Below are 24,585 nucleotides of genomic sequence, written 5' to 3'. Positions count from 1 at the left end.
TGCTGGCTGCTGGAACAGCCCAGGAAAGATGCTTCCCCGATTCAGGGTAACCGCAGCCCTGCCAACGTCTTAATGGTGGACGTCTGGCCTCCAAAACAGGAGTCCTGGTGATGTCGTGGATTACACGTTGGACTGCTAATCTCAGTTTCCGTGGTTCAAACCCACCAGCTGCTCTGAGGGAATAAGATGAGGTTTTCTGCTCCCATAAAGATTTATGGGAGGGGTGGTTCCACTCTGCCCCCTAGAGTCACTACAAGTCGGAATTGACTCCCTGCCAGTGAGAGGCCTTCAGAACTATGAGAGAATATGTGTGGAATCATTTGTGCTGACACTCTAAGAGACAAATACAGTCAGAGAAAAAATAGGCAAAGTGAAGTTGCCAGTGGGGAAATTACTGTCTGCTCGCACACACAGATTTGCTCAGACCTGTGTGTGTAAAACCAAGTAAGGAATCTTATAATTGTGTAGGTGATCAATTTAAGGTGCGGGGGAGTTGGAGATACCATTCCTTATATAAACCATCTTACAGTACCATGGACAAACCCATCTGTCTTGGGAGAATGCTCCTTAGAGGCAAGGATGCTGAGACGTCATCTTACATACTTTGGACATGTTGTCAGGAGCGACCCGTCCCTGGAAGGAAGGACGTGATGTTTGGTAAAGTAGAGGGGCCGTTTAGGAGGAAAGGCTTTCAAGGAGATGGACGGGCACAGTGGCTACAACGGTGGGCTTGAGCAGAGGACCCATTGTGAGGACGCCGCAGGACCGGGCGGTGTTTGGTTCTGTTGTGCACAGGGTCACTATGGGTCGGAACCAACTCAATGGCACCCAGCAACAGCAACAACAATATAATAAAATGACCCTTATTCTGGAGCCCTAGAAAAACTAGGGTCGATCATAGGGGGTGGGGGTAGGGGAGGAAGCGATAGATAGATAGATAGATAGATAGATAGATAGATAGATAGATAGATAGATAGATAAAAGAAAAACTAGGGTCTGCACATGCCAGGCAAATTTACAAGCCCTATTGTGCTCAGTGTGCTATTTGAGAATAATTTTAAAACGATTTGGAAATTATAAAATAAACTTGATTTCATATCCATAACCAAAAGTGATCTCTCTTCTTTTAAAAATAGCACGTGACCTGGTGTTCTTCCTACCCAGGTCTGTTGGTCCCCATCTGCCCTGGGTGATTTCTTCCTGAGCCTGCACACTCTTTTTTCAACCTTGCTGTTCTTCTTCTTACGTCAAGCTAGATGATTGCCCAGGTTTTTGGCAACCCATGTGTATTTCGTGTCTTGGGCAAACTTGAGAGAGAGAGCGCCATGGTTCGGGCATCTCCCAGGGTTTCAGACAGCAGGATAATGGCACTTGTTCCCAGGGAAGCCCCGCACCAGACATGCCTGGGGATGATCGTGTCAGAGCAGCCACTTGTTTCTGGAGTGAAATGGGAGGGGAGTTGTCTTGCCTCGGAAACGGGGAGAGCAGAAAGAGAGCGAATTTTTCTCTGAACAACAACAAAAAAGGGCAAGCCAGCTGGTTGGTTACACAATGCTTTAAAAAACATGCCATTTAAAGGTAAAATGTCAGACAGCTTCAGCCCCCAGCCTGCCCTACTTTTTAAGAATGTTAATTGTCTGTACGGAAAGATCGTGGCTCCAGATGATGTTTGGCTTGTAGGACTCTATCAAGGCTGAATGTTCAGAGACGGGGAATAAAGGAAGGAGGAATGGCGAAGGAGGAAGGGCGGGGAGCAGAAATCACAGGTGCTTCCTCGTTGGTCCTTTGGCTCTAGCAGAGCTGGGCTGGATGTAATCATGCCACCGCTGGGACGGCAGCACAGCATTCTCATTTCAGCCTCCTGCCGCCTCTTGAACTTCACAGGCTTCAAGGTTTCTTTCATGTGACCCACTCAGTGTTTCATCCAGGGCTCGTCCCAGGCTGTGTGAATCAGCGCCTCGCCGTGGGATCGCAGAACTAGGACAGTGGCCCTGGGACATCAGTGGAGCTACCTGGGTCATCTTCCTTATGTGTGGTCCTAGAGGGTGACCAGACCACCTTTTTAAAAAAACAAAACAAAATGGAGAGTGTTTGTCATCTCACTGCATTTGCAGTAGATCCCTGTCGCAGGTCTTCTTGCACACTTAGATCTCTTCACTTCTCTTCCACTAAGGCAGCGGATCGAGACTCCTTTGGGGGGTGAACGACCCTTTCACAGGGGCTGCCGGATTCATAACAGTAGCAAAATTCCAGTGATGAAGTAGCAACAAAAATAATTTTATGTTTGGGGTCACCACCACATGAGGAGCTGTGTGACAGGGTCGCGGCATGAGGAAGGTTGAGATCCACGCTGAGGATCACAAGGGACCTTGGACAAGACCATTTGGTCTCACCCCCTCAACAGCTGAATCCTAGGGAAACGCGTGAATTGCTAGATCCACCAGAGTCAGTGTGGAGACCGAGTACCATCTACTGTCTCTCATGGTTGTGGTTTTTCAAAGGTTGAAATCTTTCCTGTGCCCTGCCCCCATGTGCGGCTGTTCTGTTTCTCAAGAGGTAAGACCTTTGTCAGGCTTCTGTTTGCCTGCTGTGCTGTAGTGCTACATGTTTGTACCCATCAGTGAGGGTGCAGGGTAGATGATTTTCTGTCAGCTGGACACTCCTGGACAGATTGGAGTCAACTCTGCCCATCAGGTCACAGGATGATGGTGCTCCCTTGGAGGTGTGGCCTTCTCCTAAGGAGGACTGGGGTCCTTCCTCTCGTTCCCTGCCTTTCCCTTCCTGCTGACTGACCCTGAGAGCTGCCAGAGCTCCGGCATGTTTCTGCCAACCCTGAATCCACGTGGCTTTGCACCCACCGGCCTGTGATCCTCCTGCATTCTGCATCATTGCACGGGGCTGTGTGAGTCTGAAGAGGGACTTCTGAACTAGTATCAGACTTGTGGGCTTGGGTTGGACCGGGTTAGGATGCTGTCATGATGATCCCCCCTTGATATAAAGCCCTTTCGTATACGTGCATGAATGTCACTGGATTTGTTTAACCTAAGTCGTCTTCAGGTTGCCGATTCCGAGAGTCCGTTTTCGACCCTGGGCCTTTCCCACTGAGTAGCAGCATGTGGGCCCTCTTAGGCGCTCTCTTCTCCCAGCTCGTGAAGGCACCCTCTTTTGGCTTCCACCATTTTTCTAGTAGTCATCGGTCTTTTTCTTCATGGATCATAGGAGGTTTTTATATTCTGAACCAGTCCACGGCTTGGGTTTTGACTATTTCTAGTGTCTCGGTGAGCAGACGTTCCTAATTTTAATACGGTGGAATTTCTCAGTGTGTTAATTGTTTTGCTTAAGAAACCCATCTTTTCTTACCATAATGAATGAAGGGGGAAGTGCAGAGTGGAGACCCAAAGCCCATTCGTCGGCCACCGGAGATCCCCTCACAGAGGGGTCTAGGGGAGGAGATGAGTCAGTCAGGGTGTGATGTAGCACCGATGAAGAACACAGCTTTCCTCCAGATCCTGGATGCTTCCTCCCCCCAACTACCATGATCCGAATTCTACCTTGCAAGACTGGATAGAGCAGAGGTTGTACACTGGTACAGATGGGAGCTGGAGGCACAGGGAATCCAGGGCGGATGATACCTCCAGGACCAGGGGTGTGAGGGGCGATACTGGGAGAGTGGAGGGTGAGTGGGTTGGAAAGAGAGAACCGATTACAAGGATCTACATGTGACCTCCTCCCTGGGGGACGGACAACAGAAAAGGGGGTGAAGGGAGACACTGGACAGGGCAAGATATGAGCAAACAATAATTGATAGATTTATCAAGGACTCATGAGGGAGTGGGGAGGGAGGGGGAGAAATAGGACTTGATGCCAAGGGCTTAAGTGGAGAGCAAATGCTTTGAGTGATTAGGGCAAAGGATGTACAGATGTGCTTTATATAATTGATGTATGTATATGTGTGGATTGTGGTAAGAGTTGTATGAGCCCCAATAAAATGTTTAAAAAAAGAGAAAAGAAAACTTAAATATTCAACATTAAAAAAGAAACCCATCTTTATCTAAATCATAAAGATATCTTCTTTCTTTTTTTAAGTCAGAGGTTTTATCTTAAAAGATCACCTTAATTTTCTCTTGTAATAAATTCAGCAGATATTCACCCACTTAGATTTATTTATCCTTTAACAGTTGAAGCATTAAACAATGACAGATCTTTACTCTCAGTCCTAAATAATGTTATACTCATTATATTTCTAATGGTTTTGCTTTCTCGTGGAGAAAAAAGAGCCCAAGCATAAGCCTTTGACACTTTCCGCTTGCTAGTCCTGCGACACACTTTTAATATGAAACTGTTACTGATACGCGGACCATTTCTGTGATGGGCAGAGAGAGCTCAGTAAGAGTGATGATCATGTGGCTAGTCTTGACAGTCAAGAGCTATGATCTTTCATCCATTGTTCAATCCATTTTAATATCTGGTTTATATTCTTCTCCAGATCTTCCGGTTTGTTGCTAGATCGCTGATACACTATTTCTTCCTTGTAGGAGGCCATGGCTTCATCAAAGAGAACTTGAAAAATCTCCCACTGAATATTCTCCTGCAGTTTCTTCTCATTATAACCCCTTGTTTCAAGCCTTTTGTATACAATGCAGTGTTATCTGCTCTCAGCACAAAAACTATGTGAAACCAGCGTTCGTTCGGGGAAGACGTCACAGCCATGGTAATCAGTAATAACTCCACCTCCTTTCATTTGGTTTCTAACTCATCCACACTCTGTCTTCATCTGAAACGGGGCTGCCATACTCCATCGCAGCCATCCTGCAGCTAACCCACCCACATGCATGTATTTCAGTCCTGGTCTTGACGCAAGTTCTTTCCTAGTGTGGTTTTCCAACCCCTGGCGTGCCCATGAGCAAGATGTGGCTGCAGCGTGGTCTTCCCAGTGATGGCTCTGAGCGCCCCAACTCACGCTCCAGCGAATGACAGGGAGGAGCCGGAGGGGCAAGCTATTTTCTTACATATCTCCTAAGGTAGAAATGTCTTGTATGTGGTGTGAGGTGCGGCTCTGATTGTTTTTCTAGTTAGTAGTTCATTCTGTTCCCAATCATTGAACTACTGCCCTTTTCTTATATCAAGTTTCTCTATAATTAAGAGCTTGTTTCTGGATTCTATCGCCTGTGCTGTTGATCTAGTTTCCTGTTCCTTCACTAGTACCATATTGACTCAACTACTGTTGCTGTACAATAAATCTGCATCAATGGTAGGCTAATTTCAACCACTAAGGGGCTTTGAGAGGATGTCCTTGAGAGAAATGGGAATCCCAGAGCACTTCACTGTGCCTACTGTGCTCCACGTGGATCTAGAGACCGTTGTGCAAACACAACCAGTAGTGTGATTTAACAGCAAGAAAGCTGTGTGTCAGGCTGGCATCCTGTCACCATACTCAGTCTGAATGCTGAGCAGATCATCAGAGAAGCTGGCTTATCTGAACACGAATGTGACATCAGGATTGGAGGAAGGCTTATTAAAAATCTGCGATAAGCGGATGATACGTCCTTGCTTGCTGAAGGTGAAGAGGACTTGAAGCACTTTCTGATGAAGGTTGGGGGTTGCAGCCTGCAGCGTGCATGAGAGCTCAGTGTCAGGAAGACCAGAATCCTCACAACTGGACCAATAGGTAACATCACGATAACTTGCTTGGGTCCAAAATCAATGCTTACGGAAGCAGCAGTCAAGAGGTCAAACAATGCGTTGCGTTGGCTAAATCTGCTGCATGAGCCCTCTGCAGAGTACTGAAAAGCAAGGATGCTACTTTGAGGACTCAGGTGTGCCTGATCCGAGCCATGGTGTTTCCAGTTGCCTCATGTGCACGTGAGAGTTGGCCCTTGAATAAAGGCGACTGAAGAAGAACCCATGTATTTGAATTTAGTATTGGAGAAGAATATTGGAAGTACCATGGCCTGCCAAAAGGACAATCATCTGTCCTGGAAGAAGTACAGCCAGAATGTCCCTTAGAAGCCAGCATGGTGAGACTTCGTCTCACATACTTTGGACATGTTATCAGGGGAGGACATCATGCTTGGTGAGAAGGGCAATGAACAAAAAAAGGAAGACCCTCGAGGAGGTGGACTGACAGCGGCTGCGACAGTGGGCTTGAACAGGAGCAAATGTGGAGGAGGTGCAGGACCCGGTGGTGGCCCTTCTCGGTGCCCAGAGTCTCAGAGAGATGGAACAGAGTGGATGGCACCTGACCACCACAACAGGGGGCTTTACTTGCCCTATTTTCTCCTTTCCCATTGGCACGGACGCTGTGTAGTGCAATAGGCCCGTGGATGACCCATCTATGTGGAAATCCTCAAGGGCCCACTGTAGAAAGTGCGTTCATTTACTCGTCCAGCCATATATTCATTGAAACCTCCTACGCTGCTGGTAGGGGCTGCCAAGTTGTCGGACTCATAGGGACCCTGTGTAAACAGAACGAAACACCACCCAGTCGTGCCCAGTTGTGAGGGTCTGAGTTTTCTTTATGTGGGGTTTTAGTCCATGTGATGGTTGCAGTCCTTAATCTTCATCAGCAAGTGCTTCAAGGGCAGTCCTGCATGACAAATTAATACAGAAACGTTTGCAGTGTTCACTTGTTTGGTGCCGTGGAGTTGCTTCTGACTCAAGAGCCTCGGGCAGGACAGAAGGAAGCACTGTCCAGTACTCCATTGTTGACACTGATGGATTCATGCAGCAGCAGTACTAGCCTGTGGCCTATTCATAGATCTTTATGAAGGAAAAGCTGTGCTTAAAAAGAAGCGAGACGAATGACATTGCTTTACATCTTTGCAACTTTTTTTTCTTAATGCTGGCTTAATAGAAGGCAGCTGAATGCCCCTCTGTCTGCTTCAGTACCCAGTGGATTGCCATAGTGGAGAAGCTCACTGTAGCCTTGGGAAAGACAGCTTGAAAAGGAAAATGCCACCCTAGAATTATTTTGAAAATAATTTTGACCTCACCCCCCACCCCACCCCAAAAGAGGTCCCAGATATACTTAAGAGCACTGCTCCCCGGGCTGTGGCATAGACTCACTGGGCCACGGGACCATGTGCACCTGTCTCACTCGGCTATGTCAGGTAAACCCGTGTGCACCGTGCAGTGTGCTCACTTTCCCTCCCCACGGCAGTGTGGACTTACTCTGGTCTCTCATCTCTGCGCATCTCCGTCAACACTCGGTCCCTTTTCCCCAGTCCTGATGCAAGTAAAATGCCCCCAGTAGCTGGCGCCCTGTGGCTTGGCAGGTAGTTCCTTATCGCTAGTGACACAAGCCTTTCTGTCTGTTTGCTGGCTGTCTGGTCTCCTTTAGCTGTGGCTCAAATTTTGCCCTGCTTTGTATAATGACAGAATATAGCGAGAGAAAGTGTCTTTTGTCGTCATGGTTTTTCTGTCGAGAAGATGATCACCAATGAGATGGGCAGGGCACACACAAAAGAGTTTTCAACGGTGGTGCTGTACACCAGTAATTGTCATTCTGACTACGAAAATAAACTATGTTGAGTGACAAAAAACGAATGGTGTGGTAGTCACCTAATCTGGTGTCAATTTAAGGATTAAGAATGTAGGACTGTCAATCTGGAGATAGCCAATGAGACTTCTGTGTGGGCATGCCCTTCTCCTGATACTTCTGTGAAATCTGGTACTTCCTCCTTGGAGGTGGAAGACACCCCTCTCTCTCTGCTACTCCCTGGGGGAGACACTGCAGAAGACAAGCCACATGGACGCAACCAGACCTCAGAAGCAGGAGAAGCCACACCTGCCAACACTGAGATGTTTCCAATGACACTGGATCCAAAGACTTTCTACTCACTGTCCTGTGATCTGCATTCAGTGGCATTGCATGTGTTTCGTGAGTCTGAAGAGGACTTTATAGATTGATATCGGAAGTATGGGCTAATATCGGACTTATGGCTGGGATGTTTTCTCAATGTTCAGTTGCTCTTGTATATAAATCTCTTTCTTTTGCACATATGTGTGCCCATGGATTTGTTTTTCTAGTCTACCCAGACCATCACAAGCGGTTTATTTAGAACCTGTATCCCTCTGTTCATTGAAAATCACAACCCATAAGTAGGAACTGAAGTAGGGACTGAAGTGTGCCTACTGCATGTTCCTTGTTTTTGAGTTCTGTTTGGACCTAAATTCTTCCTCATCCTCTGGTGGACCTCATTTAAATAACACCTAGCTCCATATGATTGGGTTTTTTTGCTGTTGTTTATTTGTTGAAGAAGCAGTGACTAACGAATAAATCTTTTTTCTCTTGTGCACTCATTGGAAGCAGCCCCTCTCTATTAAATTGTACCTTTTGGAGAAATTCATTTCCCTTGTTTAAAAAAATCTGCTTTATGGTTATTGGTTAAAAACCATAATGCAATGCCTTAGTTAACTGCTTCACCAAGTCGAGAGTAAGTGCGTAGAATAAATTCCGTATGCATGTGTCCATGCAGTGGCATCAGCCGTCACCCGGCGTCAGGGAGGCAGCATTCAGACATTCCTCCACACCCCAACCCTTTTCATCAGCAGCCCCTCCCACGCACTCTCGGCTTCCCTACTGGGTTAGGGGCCACCTAGAACTTGTGTCTACAGTTCAGGATGAACTTGAAAGTCACAGGAACAACTCAGGATCCAGTTCTTCCATCAGAACAGCATCTTTTAGGCTGTGCCCGCAGGCAAGCCTCTCTCCCAGCCATCAGCGCTGTCGAGTGTTGCACAGCTCATTGGCTCTGCCAGCAGTGACTGGAGGCACTCCATGCTGCTGGGCAGCCACTCGCCACCTAGTGCCCGTTTCCCGGCTTTTGCCATGTGGTGCCACCACTACCTCTCGTAGCACCACGCGCTCTCGCCGGCCTTGGGGAGTTCTCAGCGTGGAGACCAGAGCCAAGGACCTGCGCTGCCCCTGCCTCTACTTGACAGGAATAAGGGCCCCTCCTCTCTGTCCTGCCCGCCCTCCCCTCCCAGTCACTGGGATTGACTCCCTTGAAGTTTAGTGGTACAGCAAAACTGACCAATCTCTGACAAGAATTCAATATGCCTTATTTGCATATTCTCACCCCACAGAGGTTCCACACACCTTATTTTCTTTAATTGTTTTATTAGGGGCTCATACAACTCTTCTCACAATCCATACACACATCAATTGTGTAAAGCACATCTGTACATTCATTGCCCTCATCATTTTCAAGACATTTGCTCTCCACTTAAGCCCTTGGCATCGGGTCCTCATTTTCCCCCTCCCTCCCCACTCCCTCATGAGCCCTTGATAATTTATAAATTATTATTTTGTCATATCTTGCCCTGTCTGGCGTCTCCCTTCACCCCCTTTTCTGTTGTCCTTCCCCCAGGGAGAAGGTCACATGTAGATCCTTGTAATCGGTTCCCTCTTTCCAACCCACTCACCCTCCACCCTCCCAGTATTGCCACTCACACCACTGGTCCTGAAGGTATCATATGCCCTGGATTCCCTGTGTTTCTAGTTCCTATCTGTACCAGTGTACATCCTCTAGTCTAGCCAGACTTGCAAGGTAGAATTCAAATCGTGATGGAGCCAGGGGTAGGGGGTGGGGGAGCATTTAGGAACTAGAGGAAAGTTGCATTTTTCATCGGTGCTACATCGCACCTTGACTGCCTCCTCTCCTCCCCTAGACCCCTCTGCAAGGGGATCTCCAGTGGCCGACAAATGGGCTTTGGGTCTCCACTCTGCACTCCTCCCCTCATTCACTATGGTAAGATTTTTTTTTTCTGATGATGCCTGATCCCTTCAACACCTCGTGATCACACGGGCTGGTGTGCTTCTTTCATGTGGGCTCTGTTGCTTCTCGGCTAGATGGCCACTTGTTTATCTTCAAGCCTTTAAGACCCCAGACGCTATACCTTTTGATAGCCAGGCACCATCAGCTTTCTTCTCCACATTTGCTTATTCACCCACTTTGTCTTCAGCATTTGTGTCAGGAAGGTGAGCATCATAGAATGCCAATTTAATAGAAGAAAGTATTCTTGCATTGAGGGAGTACATGAGTGGAGGCCCAATGTCCTTCTGCTACCTTAATATTAAACCTATAAATATATGCACATAGATCTATTTCCCTATCCTCATACATAAATATATTTGCATATGTACATGTCTTTATCTAGACCTCTGTAAATGCCCTTTGCCTCCCAGCTCTTTCCTCTATTTCCCTTGACTTCCCTCCTGTCCCACTATCAGGCTCAGTCCCCACCTGGGTTTCAGCAATCCCTCTTAGTTACATTACCCTTGATCATGCCCTACCAGGCCTCCCACACCCTCCTCACCACCAATTGGGATCACTTGTTGTTCCCTTGTCCCTGGGTTTGTTAACACCACTTCCTTTCTACCCACCTCCCCCTCTCCCATGTCCCCCGGAACTGTCGGTCACGTTGTTTTCTCCTCCAGCTTGTTCATCCAGCCTATCTTATTTAGACAGACCTGCCGAGATAATAACATGCACAAAAACAAGACAGAGCAAAACCAAGCAACAATATACAACAAAACAACAACAAACCACTGACAAAGAACAAAACAAAACACAACAAGAAAGAAAAGCTTGTAGTTAGTTCAAGGATCGTTTGTTGGCCTTTAGGAGTGTTTTCCAGTCCAGTCTGTTGGGGCACCACGCCCTGGCCCCAAAGTCCACTTTCAGCATTCCCTGGGGACCTTGCCGCTCCATTCCCTTGCTGTTCCGCTGCACTCCCCCAGTGCTTTGCCTCGGTGGGTGTGGTGGGATCACTGTCTCCGTTGCTGTCTCCCCCTTGGCCATGGGTCAGTGAGGGGCATCATGTTTCATAGTGGGGCTGGCCATGTGGTCCTCTCAGTGGACTGGCTGCTCTAATTGGGGTCATTGTCCTCAAGGCCTGGTGGGCCAGGGTGTGCTCCAGTCTCCTACTCCCCCTTCATCTGCTCCCATGTGCTCCAATCAGATATGTCCCTCTCCCAGAGCTGGAGATTCAATGCTGTCCTTTGAATATAAATTATTCTGGGGGGAGGGGAAGGCATCCACTTATTATTTGGTCCTGGGGCCAGCCCCCCAAACCTCTCCACTGGTTCCCTACTCCATGCCGGAATGTTGCATTCACACCTTGGGGCACTGGGTGGAAGTCTGGTCCCTCTTTCCCTGTGGAGATCCACACGCCTTAGTTACCTGAAGATACTGACCCATCTTGTGTGGCCATAGCCGACCTAGTCCTTTGTGTGTATTCTTCAAGCATCCCATCTGATCACCTCATGAGGGCTACAAAGAGGAGGCCGGAAGGGCCCTGTCTTAGTAACTCACTGTGCCTGCAGCCACAGGAGAGTGCAGTGCTCACAGCCGGGAAAACACAAGCTCACCGAAGCTTGTCCAGACTGCTAGGGCACCCTGTTAAAAGACAAACACTTTGTAAGGAAAAGCCGATTTACAACGGAAAAACAATTCTCCATTCCCTTGTATTTTCTCCTGTCGTGCTCTCTACGCTGACAGATGCTGTCTGAGGGCGAAGGCCTGCTTCTGAGGACAGAGGAGAGGAAAGTGACAGCAGTGTCCGTGTAGCATGGAGCTCACTCACTCCTGGCTCCGCACTCCCTGCTCTGCTCCCCAAAGGACCATCCTCTGACTAAACAAGCATCCCACCTTCTTTTTTTTCTCTCCTTCTTCTTTTTCTTTGTTCATTTCCTTCTGTCCACTCTGCAGCTGCTTGCTGGATAAAAACACAAACCAAACTCCCTGCCATTGAGTCAATGCTGCTGACTCACAGTGACGCCCTGTGGTTTCTGAGACTAGCTGTCCTGGGAGTAGAGATAACCCCAGTCTTTCTCCTGAGAAGAGGGGGGCATTCACTTGCATGAGCTGCTAGTGTTGGTTTGCATGGGAATGAGTTTGAATCAGCTGCTCAGCGCAGCTGGGCTCACTCTTAGGATCTCATAAGGCTTTCTCATTTATCCATTATAGCCTAGAATGTTCTAGAAAGTTTTCTAAAAGCCTTGTCGCAAGTAGCCCGATTCTTTCAGATGCAGTCTAATGGGACCGAAAGAAAAACCATTTCTTGAGAGAATTTGGTCTCAAAATGTCCTCACTGGAGCCTAGCCCCGTTCCTCAATGATTTCTCTTTATGTAATTTAGCACTTAATTATGCACTGTCACATTTGTTGGCTAATTGTTTGAGATACTTAAATCCCATCCTCCCATCTAGGTCATACACTGCTCCGAGGCAGGGATTACACTGAGCGTGTGTGTGTGTGTGTGTGCGCGCACTCACAGCTCCTACCTAGCATGGTGCTCAAGTCAGAGGAGAGACGTGGGACGCAGTGGCTGGAGAGCCTGCTTTGGGGAAGGGCAGCCTTTAAAACGCCAGACACCCTCAGAGCTGCTCTCACTTGGTCCTTTCTGCTGAGGAGGACATTCCTACAAGGCTCGCCCTGTGACAGCAGGGAAAGGACCCTGGGTAGCAGTGGGATAGAGACCAGGAGCACCCTCCCTGTTAGAATAACAGTTCTCTCACTGCCTGTGGGAAGAAATGAAGGAACTCAGTCTATAAAGTGGCAGCTGTACTGGTAGCATCGGAACCTAACTTCAGGGGTCTAATGACCAGGCTCCCTCAGCACAATGCTGACCCCACAGGGTGGGCGGGGCCAGTCACCCTAACACCTGCCAGCCTTCCAATTCGGGCAACAGCCGGCCCTCACCTGGCATGCTCCCGCACAGTGACCACGCAGAACTAGCTCACGGGCGGCATTTCCAGTCACGTGATCTGTTAAGAAAGCCACAGGGTATGACTTGGTCAGGATGCAACTGGAAATGAGGAAGCATGAAGGTAAACACTCCCTTATTCACCTGTGCCACCCTGGTGGCAGAGTAGGTTACACTTTGAACAAAGTCAGCAGTTGCTCCATTGGGGAGAGATGAGGCTCTTTGTTTCCTTAAAGCTTTACAAGTGTCAGAAACCCAAAGGGGCAGTGGTACACCGTCCTGTGAGTAAACATCAGCTCGGTGATGGGGCGTTTTCTTGGGTTAGTGCAGGGCAGCACTCCCAGTTTCTCTGAGCCCTGCAGGCCTCTCGGGCTCCCTCAGGGAAGGCTTGTTTTGGCCCTGCTGTGTGTCACCACCAGCTCTTTCACAAGGGCCCTTTCTAGGCTCATTACTACCGGTTCTGCTGCTGGGCCTACAAGGGCCCTTTCTAGGCTCATCACTGCCGGTTCTGCTGCTGGGCCTACAAGGGCCAGTGGAGAGGAGCTTCTCGCTCTTCGGTGCTATATCCCTCGACTCTGATATGTCTTGAAGTTCCTTGCTTACCTGTCTCCCTGCTTGGTGCTGCTTGAATTACTGCTTCTCTTTGTCTCAAAGACCTCTGTGGCGTTAGTTGCTTATATATGTTCAGGAACTCCTGTGTCAGTGTCAACACACAGCCCTCCCCCCAGAGCCATGAGCTGACCAATCTCCTCTCAGTAGACCACAGATACTTTATTTGAAGAAGAAGCTACAGATGCTTCTGTTGTATAGTCTATTGCAGGGGTCCTCAAACTGCGGCCCGCGGGCCACATGCAGCCCGCCGAGGATATTTGTCCAGGCCGCCGGGTGTTTTTGCCCTGTTTTGCTTTTTACTTCAAAATAAGATATGTGCAGTGTTCATAGGAATTTGTTTATAGTTTTTTTAAAAACTATAGTCCAGCCCTCCAACGAGTCTGAGGGACAAAGAAGTGGCCCCCTGTTTAAAGAGTTTGAGGACCCTTGGACTATTGGACCGTCTGACCAAGCCCTGCAAGGTGCATACCAACCACAGGGCAGGCTGCAGCCCAGGGCTGACAACAGTGTCAAGCTATGTGCAGCTGACCCAGAAAAGGGCAGCCAACCTGGACAGAAGAAACAAATCTCGGGGGTCAAAAATGCGATACATGGTGCTCCCGGGGGGACAGCTCTTCAACAGTTTCTCCAAAGAAGCAAGCAAGGGGCCCCACAGAGGAACTCATGTCCCCACGCTGCCTGTGGTAGACTGGGTTGTCTAGAGAAGCCAAGCCAGGCACACTCGGCGATGTGTAAGAAAGAGCTTCATATGAAGAAGTGACCTGCAGAAGGAAAACATGGTCTGGAACAAAGAGTCGTTAGGAGTCCCTCCCAAAGATAACCACTGCCCTGGCATATTAGAACCAGAAAGTGGCTTCACGTTTTTAATCTCTGTGTTTTATTATACATCATGAAATTCTTTTGCGGTTTTTGTTTCATTAGATTAGTTTTTAAGAGTCGTACATTCTTGCATATGACAGTAGTATTTTTCATTCTGTATTACCATTCCATTTTAAGAATACCATTTGGTTGATGGACATTTGTTTTTTGTTTTGTGATTTGTTTTTTTAGATTTGTGCTAAATAAAAACACTGCTATAAGTAAAAAAAAAAAAAAAAAGTTAATCAGATATCAAGGTGGCATCCCAGCCCTGTCCTACCTAAGCCTGTGGATCCAGGGGTAGCAGCCTCTTCAGACTCAGGAAGCTGCAGGCTGCTGACCCAAACCGTGAGGTGGGAAGCAGGGAGGTTCAGAATCATGTGGATCCAAAGTGGGCAGGAACTTGGCAGGGCTGAAGTTGGTCCCCAGGGTTAGTGGCCCACTTGGAGGCGCCCCTAGGGCAGACATAGGTCCCAGCAAGCAGGAGGGTGAAGAGACAGAGGGGGGAGGAGCCCCCAGTGTGGCTCATATTTAAAAGGCCACACCTCCCAAGAGGCATCATCAGGCTGTGACCCGACTGACAGGTTGGACTCCACCCCACTGCAAGTGCAGATGACATAAAATGGAACTGCCACACCGCCCCAAAGAGGAAAGAGCCAAAGTCAGACCAAAGCTATGAATAAATTAAATTGATGAACCGGAGGGGGACTCCAGGGCTAGCTAGCATTTAATGCCTGCTGTACACCTAGCCCTGTGCTAACGGCCCCACATGGATTTTTTTTCTCAAGCCATAAAATAATGTTACTAAGTAGAGACTATATCAATATTTCCCAAAGTGACTGTCCCACCCCTGGGGGTGCTGGAATGATCTGGGGGAGCGCAGACACCTACACGTGCTCCTGGGTTATGTGTTTTAAAACCCAGGGGAGCAGTGAGTAATTTCTGGAAAGGGGGCGGTAGGCCAAATCTTTTTGGAAGCCTATGCTGAGCTCTTTAGGGAAGCAGATTGCCACCCCTTGGTTCTCTGGAGTGGCTGCTGGGTGCCAGCCATCAACCTTCCTGTTGCTGCCCGAGACCTCTCTTCAGCGGTGAGAAGCAAGGCAGTTACTCTGAGGACCCAGGTGTGCTTGCATTCGCCTCATGTGCATGTGACAGCTGGACGTTGAATAAGGAGGGCCCCCAAGAAGAATCGGTGTGCTTGCGGAGCTGGTGACGAGGATTGAAAGTACCAGGCTCTCCAAAACAACACACAGCTCTAGCTTGGAAGAGGCACAACCAGCATGCTCCTGAGAGGCATGATGGCAGGACTCTGTCCCATGTGCCTCACGCACGTTGTCAGGAGAGACCTTCTCTGGAGAACATCACGCTTGGTAGAGGGGCAGCGAGAAAAATAAGACTCTGGGCCCAATGGGCTGCTAGCATGGCTGCAACATGGGGCTCAAGCACAGCACCGCTGGTGAGGATGGTGCAGGACATGGCGGTGTTGCGGTTCTGCTTTTCAGAGGTTCACCGTGAGTCTGAATGACTTTACCGTGCCTGACGGCAGCAAGACAGTGCCAAGTGTGCGGGATTCTGGGAATTGCCATCCCATGCATGTTCTGCATCTAAAAGATGGTGTCAGGTGCGGGGCCTTCTGGGAGTTGTAAAGGAATGACATGCTTTCACCTCCGTCTCTGCTCTAGCAGATTTATCACTTCACCTCCGCTTGTGTACCCCTGTCATCTCAAAAGACGTTGAGCATCTTTTCATATACAAACCCCCCCCTCGATTTTCAGAGGTTTGCATACTGATAAGGAGACTCTGGTAGCACAGTGACTAAAAAGCAGGGCTTTGAGCCGGCTCCGTTCATTTCAGTCGGACCAACAAAGCAACACCACAATAGAATGCACCTGAATTTGTAAGATGTGCATGAACCAGAATGCTAACCAGAAAGGGGAGAAGCCGCTGCTAGACTCTTCATCTCTGTCCAAGAGAACGGGGCTGTGTGCCTGCTACATAGCAGCCAGCTCAAGGGTAGCCGACCACCCTGGTTAGAGTGTGGTGCTCCGCAGGCTGGCGGTAAGCCAGTGTCACCCTGTGTCAGCTTCCTCTTCCCAGTTGCCCATCCCAGGGCTTCCACTGGTAAGCTTTCCCATTCCCACTAGCATTCCAGATCACCCACATTTAAAACAAACTCGGGGCTACTCCAGTCTCCATTTGTTAGCCCTGAAGGAACCACGTGGTGGTGGCTTGAAGCCCTGGGTGACTACTCTCGCTGAAGAACCCGCCTGTCAGCCAGCTTCTGAAAGATGACACCGTGGAAACCCTGGGGGCAGTGAGGTGGGGTCACTAGGCATGGCGACCCTCCCAGCTGCAATGGGTTCAGGTTCCGTTGTTGTTTAGCAGACTGTGTAATGTATCCGCATGCTTGTTGTTTGCAGACTGCAGCGTCCCTTCCCTTCGCTAGAACATGCCGCCCTGACAAAGCCCTTGCCGCTTCTGTTTACGGGAGGTATCTGACATCACTGGAACAGTGCCTGGCCCATAGTGAAGAAAATGTAGCCAAGCTGCAAGCCAAGGCTGGGGTTTGGGAACGTTTGTTGGGATTTTTTTTTGTTTTGTTTTCTTTTAATTGTTGTGTGTTGGAGACCTGGGTCTTGACATGTGCGTACTTATCAGTCACCCGAGAGATTTCCATATGTTCCTTCCCAATTAGTGAGTGCCTCCACCTGCCCTGACCACGCTGCCCAGCTAGTGAAACATACACATCTCGGAGAAACCCAGGAGGGACGTCTAACTCAGCCTCTTTGCCACTAAGACTCTGTTACGGATCCAGTGGGGTCCGCCCAAAATACATTATGAACCCCAGCCCTCCTATCTGTGGTCGTAATCCCCTCGGATGTGGGTGTTCTTTGATATAAGAGACAACTTGGTCTTCAACCAATGTCTCCTGAGACTTGAGCAAGGAGAGCAGGCATTAAGGAGCCCACAGAGAGACGGGGGAGAGAGATGTCATCCACATGAAGGTCCCCAAGCAGTCGAGGAACAAGACCTTCCCCAGAGCCAACAGAGAAAACAAGCTCGCCCCGGAGCTGGCACCTTGAACTTGGACTTGGGGTCTCCTAAGCTGGGAAGAAACAAACCTCTGCTAGGTACAGCCACCCGTCGGTGGCGTTGTTGCCCCAGCCTAAGGAGATGTCCGGCTTATCTCCTTGGCATGCTCCTGCTATCCTAAGACATATGGTTACATACGACTGCTCTGATTGTCTAAAGTGGATTCTGGATTAGTGCCAACGTTTGCATCTTGGCTCCACTACTTTCTGAGTGACTTTGGACAAGTTTCTTAGCCCTTCCCAGCATTCCTATCAGTAAAAGGGGTCTAAGAGCCACCTCACTGTGAGATGCAATCATGAATGTAATCATGAAGTGAAAATCGAGCATCTGGCACGGGTGCTTAATGAGTCAAAGATGTTTCTTGAGACTTTGAAGAACTACAGTACCTTTCTTAAGTCCCCAAGTTTGCTTTGAGTCACACCATTAAAGACAAACAGAAACACCCATCGAACTGATTGCCGACGGTCTGAAATCACACTGATGTGTGGCATTTTAAGAAAACACTGAACACAGCCAGCGTTTCTCTTTTTTTCCACTTTATTGGGAGCTCTTACAGGTATTTTAACAATGCATAGTTCAATTAGATTGAGCATGATTGTACAGTTGCTGCCTCCATCGTTTTCAGAACATTTTCTTTCTTCTCGCCCTCTTTGGTATCAGCTCCCCATTACCCCTGCCCCCCCAGCCCCAGGAACCCTTGTTATTGCACTAATTATTACTGTGGGTCCCATGTATGTGCTCCCCTACCATTGTGCTGTCCGCTCCCCTCAAGTGGGCTTGTCGGTTCTCGTCACAGCCAGTGCTTCCCTTGCTGTGTTACCTAAGGTGGGTGCTCTGGCACACAGGCCTGCCCCTGTGGGGTGTGATGTATGATGCGTGTCCTTCCTCACACCCCTCTAGCATTCCCTGCAGTGTTCCGGCCGCTCCAGCTGGGTGATGGTCCAGAGCACTGTGGAGCAGGAAAGAGCTAAAGGCAAGAACGCCCCGTAAGAAAATGTCTTGCTCACCGACTGTGTGTGAGCATCTTAGTGTGAGGACCACATCCTTCTCTCCACCCTCCAAGAATAGCACACACAACCGGCACCCAGTGGTGGCCGTTAGAGGTGTGGGCTGGGTGCAAGTGAGGGAGTGAGTGAGCGAGTGAGTGAAGATTCACGGGTGGAGCAGTGATTGAGGCTAGCGAGCCTTGGGTCTTGCAGCAAGCTAATTCAACACGAACAGCTCAGTTTGAAGATGGAAAATGTTTGACTTGGAAACAAAATTCTAACCCAGAGGTTCTCAACCTGTGGGTCGCGGTGACTCCTTTGGGGGGTCAAACAACCCTATCACAGGGGTCGCCCGATTCACAGCAGTAGCAAAATGACAGTAACAAAGTAGCAGCAAAAATTATGTTATGGTTGGGGGTCACCACCACATGAGGAACTGTATGAAAGGGTCACGGCATGAGGAAGGTAGAGAACCACTGCTCTAAGCCATCCGTGGTTGTGTCCTTAGCAGCCTGAGATTTAGGAAGATGATTGGGCACAGCCAGTCTTTTTCATTAGTTCATCTCCCTCGTGTTCCCTCTTGCTGGGAACCGTGAGGCTCAGATACCCCAGTTAAACAAGCCATAGCTCCAGTTCTTAACCACCAGCTCTGTGAGATACGCTCATCCCTGGGCCGAGGGCACAATCAGGGTTCCTGCAGGACCAGCCCATGTCTGCTCTGAAGGGACGGAAGAAACACGGGACGGGACGGGCACTCTGGGTTTTCATCCAGCAGGGAGATTGGGGAGGCTGCGGGGCATGAGGCTAGCAGGTGGGAGTTGAAGCTGCAGTGTAATTCGAGCTCAGGTTCTGAAGTGAGGAGTACGGTCAACCCCTGAGTACAGATGGAATCCATACCCGTATCTTTAAGAATGCCTAGGTAACTCAGAAGAGGGGCAGGCGGTTCTGCCTGGGTGCTGGGCTGTGAACCCCACTCCTTGAGAGGCTGTCTGCTTCCGCAAAGAGTTGTAGTACGGGAAGCCCTACACAGGGCCGCTTAGAGTCAGTCGGAAAGCAGGAGCTGTGGTGGCGTAGTCGGTTACGCATTGACTGCTAGCCAAGAGGTGAGCGGTTCAAAACCACCTCTCTGCCCTAAGGGAGGAAGAGGAGGCTTTCTACTCCTGTAAAGAGTTACCGTCTCGGAAACACCCAGGGTTTTACCCGGTCCCGTGGGGTCTCGGGTTGCATGGACGCAATGGCAGTGAGTTTGGTTTGGGGGAGTTTCATGAGTCAGAATGGACTCTGTGAATGGTGGGTTTGGCTTGGGTTTAGGGGTTAGGAGTTAGCTCAGTCATTTCAGACTGAGAACAAGTTTACAGGAGAAGATGATGAACCCTTTACTAGTTTCTTGTTGCTGCGGTAACGGTGACTACAAACATCATCACGTATCATCTTACCATTCGGGAAACCAGCGTCTGCAGTGGGTCTCACAGGCTACGGCCCGGCTTGAGCAGCAGCGTTGTGTCTGGTCTGGAAGCTCAAGGGGGCAATCCCTTTCCTTGCCTGCATTCCTTGGCCAGTAGTGCCACCTTCTGTCCTCCGTGTCAGCAGTCACTCACATCCGTCCAGTCTCTGCTTCTGCTGTCACATCCCCTGCTGTGGCGCTGACCCTCCCGCCGCCGTGTATTAAGTAGAATTGTCCAGGGCAAGAAACCCAATGGGAGACACGTGGGTGGATGGCTGCCTGTGTGGACCTTTCTCTGCGGACATGTTTTTATACCATATCTGTCGATAAGGTAGTTTGGGGCCATCAAGCCAGTTCTGGCGCGTTGCCACCCCGTGTGACCGAGCGGCAGGGCCGTGAGCTAAGCTGAGCTCCCATCCTCCTCCCAGGGGGGCCTCTGCCGAGTTCAAACTGCCAGCCCTCTGATGGGCTGCAGCCAGGCGCTGACCCTCTGCCACCAGATGGACTTCCTGGAAGGGCTTGACTCATGCAGTGGGTGGGGTGACTGTGCAGATGTACTGCAGGCCGGCAGGCAGGGACCCAGTTAGAAGAGGGGGGCGCACTCTGGCTCCAGAGTTTTCTCGCCCTTGGGAAACCTTTAGTTTGGGTTCTTAAGGCCTTCAGCTGGGTGAGGGGTCAGCGAGTACAACACCACCAAGGACCCACAGAAAGTCAGGACAGCCGGGACGTATTGTGAGAGGAAGGTGGGCAGGAGAGCCGTGGGCCCTGAGGGGAAATTTGGCAATGGGCACGCTAGGTCTGAGCCTCAGGCCTTAGTGTGCCTCTGGTCAGCGACTCCATTCCAGGCCTCACCTTCCTCCAGAACCTCTCTAAGGAGAAGGATGTTTCTGAGGGGCCCTAACTTCCCCGAGCAGAAGCAGGGAGACCACATCTCGAGTTTCCTTCCCAGTTCCTGCTAGAAGACCGGTCCCCCTGACCAGAGTAGCCCAGCCTCGGTGAGACCAAGGTCAAGGCAGGTCAGGGGCACTAAGACTGCACCGCTGGGCACAGTCCAGAGGAATTTCCTGCTTGGGGCACTGATGACTCCTCAGCTGACTTGGAACAAAACTCGGCTGAACTCGAATTGGTGACCCTTTAACTCACTTCCTGTCTCACCACCGTCTGTTTTGCATGTGTGGTTGCCTCAGTGCCACCCGTGCTTGTGAAACACTGTGGTGTTTCCCATGTGATTGGCTGAAAGGCAGAAGGAAGACCAGGCCCACCACAAAGCTCCATGGCCTCACTTGTTCTACCGTCCTCTCTGGCCCCCTGAGAAAGGGCCTCCTCCAGATGACAAGCCAGTCAGGGTGCAGTGCAGCACCGTTGAAACATACAACTGCCCTCTCGTTCTTTAATGCTTCCTCCCCCCACTATCATGACCAAATCCAGCTAGACAAGAGCATGTACACTGGAACAGATAAGAGCTGGAACCACAGGGAATCCAGGACAGATAGACCCCTCAGGACCAACATTGGGAGTAGCAGTACCAGGAGGGGAAGGGGAAGGAGGGGGGTGAAAGGGGGAAACCCATCACAAAGATCTACATATAACCCCTTCCAGCGGGGCAGGCAACAGAAAAGTGGGTATTGATCAGTGTTAGAATTGAAAAAATTAATGATTTATAAATTATCAAGGGTTCATGAGGGAGGGAGGGGGGAAATGAGGAGCTGATACCAAGGGCTCAAGTAGAAAGAAAATGCTTTGAGAACGATGATGGCAACAAATGTACAAACGTGCCTGACGCGATGAGTGGATGGATGGATTGTGATAAGAGTTGTACGAGCCCCAGTAAAATGAAAAAACAAAACAAAAAGAAAGGGCCCCACGTGTTTGCAGTAGAGACCTGTGGTGGGCTGTGATTGGCGATAAAGGGCACCCCCTGCCGTTTGAGTCACCACGTTCGTTCGAAGTCGAAGAAGAGGCTGCTCTTGTCCAGAGGGCACCAAGGACTGGCGGTGGCACCCTGATGGCCTTCCTTGGGCGCAGCAGGGCTTCCGGGCTGCTCGGCGGGAGCTTGTCTCAGACGTCCCTGGCACCTGACAGGTGTGTTCCTTCTCTCTCCTTTCCTAGGCTCTTCAGCTTGACCCTGAAGAAGCTCGTCATGCTCAAGGAAATGGACAAGGACCTTAGCTCCGTGGTCATTGCTGTGAAGCTCCAGGTGAGTTGAGCAGGGTGGGGGCTCAGAGTCCAGGTGAACGGGGTGCTTGCCCCTCTCAGGGCTCAGAACACCGATGGGGACCAGGGCTCTCTTTTACCACTCAGCAAAGCAGGTGAGACCACTGAGGCCCAGTTCTGCCTCCTGGTTAAGTCACTTATTTTCTTTCAACCTTAGTAGTGCCTTTGCCTGGAGACGAGAGCTGGTTTTCCTGGCCCTGCCTGTCCTGTAGGAGTATGGTGAGGATCGAGTGTAGGGATCCAGTGCTATAGTTGCTCGAGTAACTCAAGGATTGAGTGCTGTGGGTGCTGGGTAACAGGAGGATCCAGTGGTGGGGTGCTGGGTAACAGGAGGATCCAGTGGTATGGGTGCTGGGTAACAGGAGGATCCAGTGGTATGGGTGCTGGGGAACAGGAGGATCCAGTGGTGTGGGTGCTGTGTAATAGGATCCAGTGGTGGGGTGCTGGGGAACAGGAGGATCCAGTGCTGTGGGTGCTGGAGTAGCATGAGGATCCAGTGGTATGGGTGCTGGGGAACAGGAGGATCCAGTGGTATGGGGGCTGGGGAACAGGAGGATCCAGTGGTGTGGGTGCTGGGGAACAGGAGGGTCCAGTGGTGTGGGTGCTGGGGAACAGGGGGTCCAGTGGTGTGGGTGCTCGAGGGAGGGGTGGTAATTCAAGGTACCCTCACAGACCAGCATGATGAGGCTGGCTTGAGCTGGTTGCCATTTTATTCCAGGTTCTGGATCCACGTGGGTCCAGGAGAGTGATGGATGAATGGGTCTTCCGGTTCCCTGCCAGCTCTGAGAAAATAACACGTCCCAGTCCACTTGCAGCTCAGTTCTGGCACCCTAAGCCCAAGTCCCTCCCATTCTGACCTCCTCTGTACAAATTTGGGGTTCTCTCTACCACCCCCTCAGAACAATAGCTGTGAGCTCAAAGGTTTCCAGCCCTCCACACACATACCCCACTCCCAGTTCTGATGGGTTGGCTACAGGGGTTCCTAACCCCTTACATCTGACTTCCTACTGGTCCCAGTGCCCCTCTATTTCAGTAACTTGCTAGAACAACCCCCAAGTTCAATTACAGGGGAAAAAAAAGTAAATGAAGATACAGAGAGGGCAAAATCTGGAGCTCTGTGTCCCCAAAGGGGACTCGCTGCCCCACATGGAGCTCTCTCTTCTCTCCTTCTCAGCTGGGACCTGTCATGCCTTACCATGTCTGCACATACAACTCACAGACTAAGCTCAGGGTTATGGGTGTGTGCAAGTTCATGGGGTACAATTGGGGTGAGAAATGCTCGGGAAACTGTTGTCCATCAGGACAGGAGGCAAAGGTCCTTCAGGGCTGCTCATAAATGCCCAAGGTCATGCCTCTGTGCTGTCCGTCTCAGCCCGGAGGCACTCAGCTCCAGCTGCAAGGGTCAATGAACTCAACTCCCCTGATTCAGTGCCCCGAGGCAGCCACCTCCACCAGCCCCTGCCCCCAAACCCTCAGCTTCCCTGGCGCGGTGGGCGCTCTTCTCGTGTTCCGGCTCCTGGTTCTGCTGCGGGTCCGTCACTCTGGTGTCACAGCTGTCTCCCAGGGTTGAGGCAGTTCTCTGCGCAGGGATCTCAGGGCCCAGGGGACGTGTTCCATGCTGGCGCCTGCTGGTGGTGAGATTCCCTCTCCTGCTGCTGAGAGGGCTCTTTTTATACCCAGCAGGGGGCAACCACACCCAAGTCCTAGCACTGTCTTTCCCCACCTTCTTCCCCAAAAGTGTGTTTGGTGGGTGTTACAGAGAATGTGGCTAGAAGAGCCACATTAAAGAATCCGTTGCCCTCCACACGTCTCAGAGAAGCCAGCCCCTAACACACCATCACAGCGATAATAAGTAAAGATTATAGTAAAGTCATAGAAAATAAGGAGAGCTAGAAGAGGTTGACACATCTCATGGTAGCATGCTCACCTCAGCCCCACTTGGTGGTCCACGTGGAGAGAGAGAGAGATTTGTTGCTAACCAAGGCTCATATATTCTCTGGGGACGTGCAAGCCCCCTAATTACAGGTGGAGTCGTATGTCACAGGAAAGGGTTGTGCTATAGGTAATACAGTAATGGGAGGGGAATGATCTAGGGGTACACACTACAGGAAGAGGAGGGATTAAGGGTACACATATGACAAGAGGGGCGGACCCTAGATTCATTTATTGCTAACCAAGGCTTATATATGTTTGGAGGTGTGCAAGCCCCCTGATTACAGGTAAAGACATACGTCACAGGAAAGGGTTGCACTATAGGTTGTACAGGTGATCTAGGGGTATACATGCAATGGGAAGGGGAAAGATTGGGGTACACATGTGACAAGAGGGGTGAACCCTAGATTCAGGATGGCGGCCTAACCTTGGTTGCCCTGGAGCTGGAGACTGTATTGAGCCTAAGCATTCAGGGGAAGCAATCTACTGTCCCTAACAGCAGGGAGTGAGCCCCAACTATTGTGGGAGAAACAACGGTGTCTGCTTGCTCTGGATGACTGGAGTCTTCAGGGAGGTAACTTGACAATCACTTACCATGAGCTGCAAGCAGTGTCCTAGGTCTAACATATATTTGGGGAAGACGACTCGGGAGAAATCTTTCTGTTTCCCACACGCACATGCTTCAGCTTCTTTCACCAGCCGGGGCAGCCCTTGGAGGTGTGAGAGTCCAGAGCTT

At 50.1% G+C, this 24,585-nt stretch overlaps 1 protein-coding gene and 1 pseudogene across 2 annotated transcripts in view; one reads left to right on the top strand and one right to left on the bottom strand.

Moving 5' to 3' along the window:
* The window catches only part of PACS1 (phosphofurin acidic cluster sorting protein 1), a 134,203-nt gene that overhangs the window by 70,812 nt on the left and 38,806 nt on the right, over nt 1-24,585 (top strand). For both annotated transcript variants that reach the window (XM_075545358.1, XM_075545357.1), the window contains exon 2: nt 21,813-21,900. In XM_075545358.1, the coding sequence (XP_075401473.1) occupies nt 21,813-21,900 (88 nt within the window). The remainder of the gene's footprint in view (nt 1-21,812; nt 21,901-24,585) is intronic.
* LOC142446191 (adenylate kinase isoenzyme 6-like) lies at nt 4,421-7,193 on the bottom strand (annotated as a pseudogene).

This window comes from Tenrec ecaudatus, chromosome 4 (genome assembly GCF_050624435.1).
Source record: "Tenrec ecaudatus isolate mTenEca1 chromosome 4, mTenEca1.hap1, whole genome shotgun sequence".
Lineage (NCBI taxonomy): Eukaryota > Metazoa > Chordata > Mammalia > Afrosoricida > Tenrecidae > Tenrec > Tenrec ecaudatus.
The sequence above is the reverse complement of the archived record's forward strand: the minus strand, read 5'-3'. Positions and strand labels throughout refer to the sequence as shown.